Source organism: Oncorhynchus gorbuscha, unplaced genomic scaffold (genome assembly GCF_021184085.1).
Source record: "Oncorhynchus gorbuscha isolate QuinsamMale2020 ecotype Even-year unplaced genomic scaffold, OgorEven_v1.0 Un_scaffold_4245, whole genome shotgun sequence".
NCBI classification, from domain to species: domain Eukaryota; kingdom Metazoa; phylum Chordata; class Actinopteri; order Salmoniformes; family Salmonidae; genus Oncorhynchus; species Oncorhynchus gorbuscha.
Genome location: NW_025745270.1, coordinates 5,291 through 16,110, shown reverse-complemented (window position 1 = coordinate 16,110; position 10,820 = coordinate 5,291). Strand labels below are relative to the sequence as shown.

The following is a 10,820-nucleotide window of genomic DNA, read 5'->3' as shown; positions in this document are numbered from 1 at the left end:
CGCTTAACCATCCCATCTGGTTTGCGCTTAGTGGGACTATCATCACACCTCTAGGCTGTGCAAGGGCTATTTGACTAAGAAAGATAATGATGTAATGATGCATCAGATGACCTGGTCTTCACAATCACCCAACCTCAACCCAATTTAGATGGTTTGGGATGAGTTGGACCGCAGATTGAAGGAAAAGCAGCCATCAAGTGCTCAGCATATGTGGGAACTCCTTCAAGACTATTGGAAAAACTGGTTGAGAGAATGCCAAGAGTGTGCAAAGCTGTCATGAAGGCAACGTGTGGCTACTTTGAAGAATCTCAAATATAAAATGTTTGCCCACTTTTTTGGTTACTATATGATTCCATGTGTTATTTCATAGTTTTGATGTCCAAACTTTTGACTGGTACTGTATATTTTTGGAGTGTGTGAAATTGGTCCGCAGGCCTACAAAGGTTTGCCACCTGTTGCCCATGTTGTGGAAATTCTAATCAATAATGAGGAGAGACAAGGTCAATCACCAATCAGGATATTACTTTATTAAAATATTATTAATAAGGAAAGCATAGAGTAATTGCTTCCATAATGATCAGGCTGGTCGGCTCACAACATCCAAGTGTTGTGGCGAGTAGCTCTGACATACGAAGAATACAAATATATGTTATAGAAAAGATACACCCTTTTAGTCTTCATGAAAAACATCAGATGTATAGAATGGGTCACAAGGTGAAACTTGATATTTGAGAAAGGAGTATCCCGCAGCCAGATAGCATTTGCTATGATGACTGTTCTTATTGTTCAGTCTGGCTCCTAAGACGAGGCTCCGATCTCGTTCCCGGTACTTCATAGCACAGAAACACCAATTCATTCTATGGCATAAATAACTTGTCAACTCCAGATACTCCCATCTCATACAAAACCCCTTCTTGACAACACGCCTTGACGAGTTCACTGAGGGGAGTGAGCCTCTAGGTCACCTACCCCAGGATAGGTGCAACATCAGAGATGATATACAATGGTTCCAGACACTATCCCACACATCTTGTCTCAGACATTATCTCCCCCAAGGCCAAAAGAGGGAGTGACTGGTGCACAGACATTGTGGAGACAAGTAATTAGTTCCCCGTTAATCACGCCATCACTTCACACGGTTTAGAATATGTAAAACATGTTCACATATGAAGACAATGTTCCCTCCTGTCCTCTTCTCTTTCTGATATTCTGCATATCACCAGGGACAAGTGAAAGACAAGCCTGACTTCACCCCTCTCTGGGCCCCAGGTGACTGAGCCCCAGCTGACGGAGGAAGTGCAACTGCCAACACCAGAGTCCAAAGAGATATATTCTAATAACAAGCATATCATATAAGCATATTATGAAGATAAGACATCTTAATTATCTATGTTAACTAACTAATTCTGATTCTTCCGCTACACCCGTCCCTGTTCTATGTGTTATCATTTCTTGTGCTATCGTTGTGCATACTGTATCGCACTGAGATGCATTCCTGCCTCTGTTTGTCTAGATGAGGTCTTCAGACAGCCTCCCTTCCCCATGAACACCATGGATGTGATGACCCCCTTCCACTTTAGAGACTGGGTGGACAAACAGCAACCCTCACTGGCCAGTGGACGCCCCATAGACATGTTTGGGGCCCAGTTTGAGACAGAGGTGACCCTGGCATATCCCAATTATGACTTAGTTATTTTTCTGACCTTTCGCATCGATTGAGACCTTTCAAAGCGATCAGTCTAGACTGAGCGCCCCACTGATTCAAACTCATGACTCGCTAATATTGAAAGTTGAATACAATGTGGCTCATTTGTGTGTTGATTATGCTGCTCATTGTTGTAGTAGGAGGGAAGTGAGCTATAATTAAATTAGGACTGGTTTATCAGTTTAGTGAGTGTATAGATGATGATGGTGGTGAGGATGATGGTGATGGTGACTATAATGATGTTTCTTCTACTACTCTGTGACAGACCCTTCTGTATGGGCCCGGGCAGACAGAGGCTTGTGAACGAGAAACTGATGTCTGGATATGGCAGCAGGTATGTCTGCTATTACTGCTCTATTAGAGTATTTGCATTTATTTCATGTTATCATGCCTTCAGTATTTATTTCAATTTGTGCTATTTCTCTCTCTTCCTTTACATCTATCTGCTTCCCTCTGTCTATTTGCACTTTGTCTCACACTCACCCTCTCTTCCTCTATCAGGAGGGATCCTCCCATGTGACTCTGGATGGCCAAGAGTTCCCTCTATCCACAGGAGACAGTCTACTCATTCCTGGACACAGCCAGTGAGTGGGATGATGAGTATGATAATAAGAGAAGGAAAAAGATGATTGAGGGGATGTGTGCATGTTTGTGAATGACCCCAAGAAATGGCATTTGAGGAAAAATGTTGAATTCAAGCAACACAAAGAGAAGTTAGGCAACTGTCTGTCAGATACAGTAGATGCTGTTATTTTGTGGTTCGATAGAGGAATCTGTTTGACTTTGTATTTGTCTGATTTCTATGCTGCAGGTACCAATGGAGTCGGGCCGAGGAGTGTTTCCCTGTTTGTTGCTCAGAACCCAGAGAGAAAGCGTGCATGACCTCTGATGACCCCACTCTCTTCTGTGACACACAAGGAAAAAGGAGGGTCAGCAAAAGAGATTGTATGCTCTTTTGCTACAGAGAGCATAATTATAACCCTGTCATAAATTACGTTGAAGAATAACTCTGCAATGAACTCAAAGATCAGATATGGAGAGGTAGAGTAAAACAGGGAGTAAAACTATTTGTTATTTTCAGAACAAATTATAATGGAACATCTTCACAAACGTAATTTAAATAATAAACTTGATTAAGTTGCAGTATATTTTCATACTTTCGGAATTATTTTGAAACTGAATTGAATTGAAACTGAATTGTACATTTGTAACTCGTTTCAGGAAACTAGTTATATGTTGCGCATCACTAATTCACAGGAGATCAATTTGCATGTAAACTTTTTTAAATCAAAATGCGTTTTTTTTCTCGCAGAAATAGCTTCTGGAACATATGAACTTTCATGTGCCTTAATAACAAACTTGTATGCCATCTGTAAATTCTAACACAGCTTTTTTGAAAGATATCCTGTAGTAGAACTGCATAAGTGTTGCTCACCACTTTTCAGAGGACCGAGTTTTGAAATCAGTGGAATTAGAGTACGATAGCTAAGGGATTATATCTTCAAACTAAGGGCAACCAATCCGTGACAGAGAGGGAGAAGCGTCCATCCATGTATATGGGTAAGATAGTATAGCTAGCTACATTTACAGATATTACACATTTCAAATTTTGTCAGAAAGTTGATTTAATTTCAAGTTAAAGTGTAGTGTTATCTAGCCTGCTAACCTTAGCTGTCTAGCTCGCTAGTTAACGTTACGTGTATGATATGTGTAATAATATTATTTGTATCTCAGAGACATTTGTTTTGCTAGTTATAGGCTAAAGGTAGCTAGCTAACATTGAACCTGATTCATGCACGGTAGAAACATCATGATTTGGGATTATGGTTAATTGTTTAGCTAGATAGCCACATGTCTTAACAAACTACTCCACTATGCAAGTAATCATTTCAAAGGAATGTTTGTTCCAGATGTCACTGTGACAACTGTTGATAGACATAGCTGGTAAATTCTCTCTGGCTATCTACTCCGATTTCAGAGCACTCTCTTCTGATTGTGACAGAGTGCACAATAACTGACAAATTTACATCTGCTGAAAATGGCGCCGGAGGGGATGGCTGACATTTTTTTGCATTGCTTTTAGCTTATTTTGTAAATAATGTTGCTGCTACCGTGTCTTCTGACCAAAAAGAGCTTCTGGACATTAGAACAGCGATTAATCACCTTGAACTGGATGAAGAATTTTTCTTTAACGAGTCGGACGAGAGGGATTTACTCCAGACCCCCCTGAACAAGCCCTCATCCCCTTCATTCGCAGGAGAATGAGACAGACGTATCGCAGAAGGTGATCGGGGTGCCTTGTGAGGGCAGGCACGAGTGGATAATCTGCCTTGGCGTAGGTACTGGACAATAAAGTGGACGAACCACAAGCATGTATATCCTACCAACGGGACAATTAAAAACGAATATCTTATGTTTCACCGAGTCGTGGCTGAACGACGACATGAATAACATACAGCTGGCGGGTTACACATTGTATCGGTAAGATTGAACAGCATCCTCTGGTAATACAAGGGCTGGCGGTCTATATATATTTGTAAATTACAGCTGGTGCTACAGTTGGCGCTGGGACCAACAGCCTGGCATGCTGGCCCTCCATGAAGAAGATGGCCAAGGCATAGATAGGGTGGGCCCAAAGGCTGGTGTGTCCTGCCAGCCTCCTTTCCTAAGTCTTCCACCAGTCACATAAAGCGGTACAGCCCATCTCACACAGGCAGCCGTGCAGGGCATAAACATAGAGGCGGGATTGAGGGGACAGGGGGTTGATGGGTTACTCTCATCAGCCTCTGTCACAAGAGGACAAGATTAACACTTGTCGCACACCATCAGAAATGTTATCACCTGTCCAGACCATTCAAAGGACAGTACAGTCAATGATGTGTGATAAGTGCACAGAGTCAAATCAAATCAGGAAAACCTTCCATGATGCCATCTATCCGAGAACAACAACAAAGGACCTTGTGAAGATGCTGGAGAAAACAGGTACAAAAGTATCTATATCCACAGTAAAACGAGTCCTATATCGACATAACCTGCAAGGCCACTCAGCAAGGAAGAAGCCACTGCTCCAAAAACGCCATAAAAAAGCCAGACTACGGTTTGCAACTGCACATGGGGACAAAGATTGTACTTTTTGGAGAAATGTCCTCTAGTCTGATGAAACAAAATTAGAACTGTTTGGTCATAATGACCATCATTATGTTTGGAGGAGAAAGGGAGGCTTGCAAGCCGGAAATCAACATCCCAACCGTGAAGAATGGGGTGGCAGCATCATGTTGTGTAGGTGCTTTGCTGTAGGAGGGACTGGTGCACTTCACAAAATAGATGGCAACATGAGAGAGGAAAATGACGTGGATATATTGAAGCAACATTTCAAGACATCAGTCAGGAAGTTAAAGATTGGTCCCAAATGGTTCTTCCAAATGGACAATGACCCCAAGCATACTTCCAAAGTCGTGGCAAAATGGCTTAAGGACAACAAAGTCAAGGTATTGGAGCGGCCATCACAGCCCTGAACTCAATCCTATAGAAAATTTGTGGGCAGAACTGAACAAGCGTGTGTGAGCAAGGAGGCCTACAAACCTGACTTCAGTTACACCAGCTCTGTCAGGAGGAATGGGCCAAAATTCACCCAACTTATTGTGGGAAGCTTGTGGAAGGCTACCTGAAACGTTTGACTCAAGTTAAACAATTTAAAGGCAATGCTACCAAATACTAATTGAGTATATGTAAACTTCTGACCCACTTGGAATGTGATGAAAGAAATAAAAGCTGAAATAAATCATTCTCTCTGCTATTATTCTGACATTTCACATTCTTAAAATAAAGTGGTGATCCTAACTGACCTAAGACAGTGATTTGTTTTTAGGATTAATTGTTAGGAATTGTGAAAAACTGAGTTTAAATGTATTTGGCTGAGGTGTATGTAAACTTCCGACTTCAACTGTATGTCTCTCTATTATGCAAATATTTGTGAACTGATTTCCAAAATTAAAATAAATTGTGTCTGATTTCCTCATGTTTTTTCCTCGTGTCTTATGACCAACAATGAAAAGAAAATGTTTTTTTCAACATGAATTTACATTTTGTTCTCAGAAAACTTGGGGGCCAAATAAAACCACCCGCGGGCCAAAATTTGGGGAACCCTGCTCATCAGTTTCCCGCGTGTATTAATAATGGTCCACCGCACAAAGAACATCCAGCCAACTTTACACAAATGTGGGAAGCATTGGAGTTAACATGAGCCAGCATCTCTGTGTAACGCTTTCGACACCTTGTAGAGTCCATGCCCCAATGAATGAGTGCAAAAGGGGGTGGGGGTGGGGGAATGAGTGCAAAAGGGGGCGCAATATTGAAGGTGTTCTTAATGTTTTGTACACTCCTGTGATACTTCCCTTACTGTGAACCCCACATTGAGGCATGACTTTTGTTATCTTCCATATTGTCACGGCTGACTAGGTGTGTAGAGAGGAATCAGGCGCAGAGAGCAGAGAGGTCCAGAGGAAAGATGCACTTTAATGTGGCACCAAAAGTAAATGCCCAAACACGCAGGGCGCAAAACACTGACCAACCCAAAACAACGGGTAACACGGTCCAGAGCACAAACAACACCAACGACACAAACGTGAACATCAAAATAATCCCGCACAACAAAGGGGTGGGTTCCACACGCTAAATAGGGAAGCAAATCAAACACACACAAAATAAGAGCAGGTGTAACTAATGAGACAAAACGAACCAAAAAAGAAAAAGGGATCGGTGGCGGCTAGTAGGCCGGTGATGACCACCGCCGAGCACCACCCGAACAGGCGGGGGAGCCAACTTCGGAGGGAGTGGTGACACATATAACATTGATGCAATGCTGCACTATATTAATATAATTAAGACCAAGTTAACCCCAGTGTAAAGCCCCAACCGGATATATGTAAGATACAGATCTGTTATCTTCATTTGACTTTCACAGCAGGAAAAGAATCATGCAGCCACAGGAAACGTGAATTATTATCTGGATTCTTCAAAAAAAAATTGTAGGGGTTGATATATTTTTCATTAGGGCAAATCAAGTCTGCCATTTGAAAGTGGAAATATCACATTTTAGGATGATTTTTTAAACCTTACCATGTTGACAGTTTCAAATCAAATCAAATAGTATTTGTCACATGCGCCATATACAACAGGTGTAGAACCTTACAGTGAAATGCTTACTTACAAGCCCTTAGTCAACAATGCAGTTTGAACAAAAAATAAGTGTTAATGTAAAAATGAATAATACTTAAAGAGCAGCAGTAAAATAACAATAGCAAGGTTTTATAAAGGGGGTACCGGTACTGAGTCAATGTGCGGGGGCACAGGTTAGACAAGTAGACAATACAGACAATTAAAATACCTGACAGGAAACACATTTAACATTCAGTTGATGCTTTCTATTTCCTGTCCAGTCATAAGGTCTATCTTGAAGGTAGATTTACTTTTTATACTGAGAAATATGGATTGGTAAAGAGTTCCATTCAGCTATGGCTCTATATAAAACTATAGATTTAAGGTGATTTGTCCTTGTGTAACGACGTTCGTCTGTTGAAGAAAGAGAGTCGGACCGAAATGCAGCGTGTTGGTTACTCATGACTTTAATGAAAGAAACGCGGTACATGAAATAACTGATACTAAATACAAAAACAACAAAACGTAACGTGAAACTTATTACAGCCTATCTGGTGACCACTACACAAAGACAGGAACAATCACCCACGAAATACAAAGCGAAACTATGGCTCCCTAAATACGGTTCCCAATCAGAGACAACGAGGATCACCTGACTCTGATTGAGAATCGCCTCAGGCAGCCAAGCCTATACAACACCCCTAATCAGCCGCGATCCCAAATACTACAAACCCCAATACGAAAAACAACATATCACACCCTGGCCTACCCAAACATATAACAAAAACACAAAATACAATGACCAAGGCATGACACCTTGACTTGGGTTGTTTTAGCTGCCCTGAATTTGCCTGTCTGGTTTGATGGTACTGTCCTTTGAACAGTCTGGACTGTTCAACGTGAGAACAGTCCAGACTGTTCAACAAAATAACATGGCTATATACAGGTAGCACCAGAACCGGGTCGATCTGCAGGGGTACGACGTAATAGTGGTAGCTATGTACATATAGGTAGGGGTAAATTGACAAGGCAACAGAAAATATAGATAATAGAATGAGCTGTGGCAACAGTGTATGTGGTGATTGTGAGAGTATGTGTGTGTGAGTGTGTGTGGCATCAGTATGCATGCATGCATAGCCGCAGGAAGTAGGTGTGCTGAGAGTGCTGCTGCATCCCCTGAATTTTTTGTTGTTGTTGTTGTATTTATTAATAATATATTACTTTTTTCTTCACAAAAGTAGTGCACTGGCCCTTTACTAGTCCTGTGTTAGCAGACCGATATATGCAACACACACACCCCCAAACATCTTCCCACGGCTATGCATGTGAACACATGTTTTGTGTGTGTGTGTGTGGGTGTATGTAGTGTGTGTGTTTGTTAGGGTGTCAGTGTAACTATTACATGTGTGAGTGTGTGGGTAGAGACAATTGTGCGCATAGAGTCAGTGCAAGAGAGTTAGATCAAAAAAGGGTCAATGCAGGTAGACTGTGAAGCCATTTGATAGGCTATTAATTAAGCAGTCTGGTTTATCAGTCTTATTGGTGGTAGAAGCTGTTCAGTGTCTTGTTGGTTCCAGACTTACTAGTACCTCTTGCTGTGCGGTATCAGAGAGAACAGTCTATGGCTTGGATGGCTGGAGTAAATTGACAATATTTTGGGCATCCCTCTGACACTGCCTGGTATGGCAACTGCTCGGCCTCCGACCGCAAGGCACTATAGAGGGTAGTGCATACGGCCCAGTACATCACTGGGCCAAGCTTCCTGCCATCCAGGACCTCTATACCAGGTGGTGTCAGAGGAAGGCCCTAAAAATTGTCAAAGACTCCAGCCACCCTAGTCATAGACCGCCGCAGCCCGCCGCAGCCCGTCTGGTGTTCAACCTTCCCAAGTTCTCTCACGTCACCCCGCTCCTCCGTTCTCTCCACTGGCTTCCAGTTGAAGCTCGCATCCGCTACAAGACCATGGTGCTTGCCTACGGAGCTGTGAGGGGAACGGCACCTCAGTACCTCCAGGCTCTGATCAGGCCCTACACCCAAACAAGGGCACTGCGTTCATCCACCTCTGGCCTGCTCGCCTCCCTACCACTGAGGAAGTACAGCTCCCGCTCAGCCCAGTCAAAACTGTTCGCTGCTCTGGCCCCCCAATGGTGGAACAAACCCCTCACGACGCCAGGACAGCGGAGTCAATCACCACCTTCCGGAGACACCTGAAACCCCACCTCTTTAAGGAATACCTAGGATAGGATAAGTAATCCCTCTCACCCCCCCCCCTTTAAGATTTAGATGCACTATTGTAAAGTGACTGTTCCACTCGATGTCATAAGGTGAATGCACCAATTTGTAAGCTAAATGACTTAAATGTAAATGTAAATAGACTGTTCTATCTGCTACCACATGGCAAGCGATACCAGAGCTCCAAGTCTAGGTCCAAGAGGCTTCTAAACAGCTTCTACCCCCAAGCCATAAGACTCCTGAACATCTAATCAAATGACTACCCAGAATATTTGCATTCCGCCCTCACTGCTGCTACTCTCTGTTATTATCTATTTATAGTCACTTTAATAACTCTAAAAACATGTACATATTACATCAATTACCTCAACTAACTTGTGCCCCTGCACATTGACTCTGTACTGGTACCCCCTGTACATAGAATCGCTATTGCTATTTTACTGCTGCTCTTTAATTATTTGTTACTTTTAATTGTTATTTGTTGTTATTTAAATTAAATAGAAGCCCTAACCAACATTGTATCTCACTGTAAGATCTACAACTGTTGTATACAGCGCACGTGACAAATTACATTTGATTTGATTTGATAGAGGTCCTGGATAGCAGGGAGCTTGGCCCCAGTGATGTACTGGGGCATACTCACCACTCTCTGTAGCGCCTTGTGGTTAAATGCCTTGTAGTTGCCGTACCAAGCAGTGATGAAGCCAGTCAAGATGCTTTCAATGGTGAAGCTGTAGAACGATCTGAGGGCCCATCCCAAAATCTTTTCAGCCACCTGAGGGGAAGAAGCGCTGTCGTGCCCTCTTTACAACAGTGTGGGTGTGTGTGGACCATGTTCATTTCTTAGTGATGTGGACAGTTATGGTATTATGCAACACAGAGAAGTTAATCATTTTCACAAAACACATTTTCTTGACTTCTCCATATATCTGTATGGTCTGGGTTAGTGCACATAGTCATGGTAGACCCATGCCAGTGCATATCAGGAGACAACTCTATTAATCTCTGTCACATTTATGCTTCTTTCTTAATAATCTGTTGCCGTTATGATTCATTACCATGTCCAAGTGGGATGGATTGATATGGTTCTCTCCGCATATTTTCATTTTCATTTACAGCTCGGCTACTGGATCAAATATTTGTGAAACCTACTAACCATTTAGTTATGCAATATTACAAATGTCATTTTGACAGGTTCACCAGGCAAGGAAACAAAAAGATCCCAAAACATTCAAAGACAGATCGAGAAGGAAATGTTTGCCACCCTTATTATATCCAAATCATTTCCACTTGTGTTTAGAACTTAGTTTTTTTCCACTGGTTGCATCATCAACTTCCTTCTCGACTTGTGTTTAACCCTTACGTCCAGTGTGACTCTTACACCGAGTAAAGTTTGCTAAATGGTTGTAAGAACACACTCTAAAAAACATTCTACCACTGCAGTTATACAGTATATAGTTAAACATGTAGTTATATGCTTACTACTCTATTTGTAGCACCACCCATGTTTGATTGTATGTACGTCACATGTCTTATATTGGTAAAAAAGAAAATGATTTGCCAATCTTTTGACGCTCCTTACCAAGTGCAATGAATGTTGAAGCTGTGACTCATAGGGGAAACACCTGCTGACTCAAACTGTTATGCAGGTGAAGGAGGACCCAAACGCGACTTAACAGAAACAGAGTTTATTAATGCTCAAAACCGAATAACTGAAATCCTCTAG

At 42.1% G+C, this 10,820-nt stretch overlaps 1 protein-coding gene across 1 annotated transcript; it reads left to right on the top strand.

The window, feature by feature from the left end:
• Positions 1–303: 303 nt before the first annotated feature.
• Positions 304–2,851, top strand: LOC124018178 (3-hydroxyanthranilate 3,4-dioxygenase-like). Its single transcript, XM_046333442.1, has 4 exons — positions 304–1,659; positions 1,971–2,039; positions 2,207–2,289; positions 2,517–2,851. Exons 1-4 carry the CDS (start codon positions 1,438–1,440, stop codon positions 2,710–2,712), a joined length of 570 nt encoding a protein of 189 aa, XP_046189398.1. The 5' UTR covers positions 304–1,437; the 3' UTR covers positions 2,713–2,851.
• Positions 2,852–10,820: the final 7,969 nt, after the last annotated feature.

Excerpts from the sequence above, each read along its gene's own strand:
- LOC124018178 (XM_046333442.1), top strand. The coding sequence starts at position 1,438 with ATGTGTTATCATTTCTTGTGCTATCGTTGTGCATACTGTATCGCACTG. Across the intron at positions 2,040-2,206 it reads ATGTCTGGATATGGCAGCAG|GAGGGATCCTCCCATGTGAC; the intron begins GTATGTCTGCTA and ends TTCCTCTATCAG. Across the intron at positions 2,290-2,516 it reads CTCATTCCTGGACACAGCCA|GTACCAATGGAGTCGGGCCG; the intron begins GTGAGTGGGATG and ends TCTATGCTGCAG.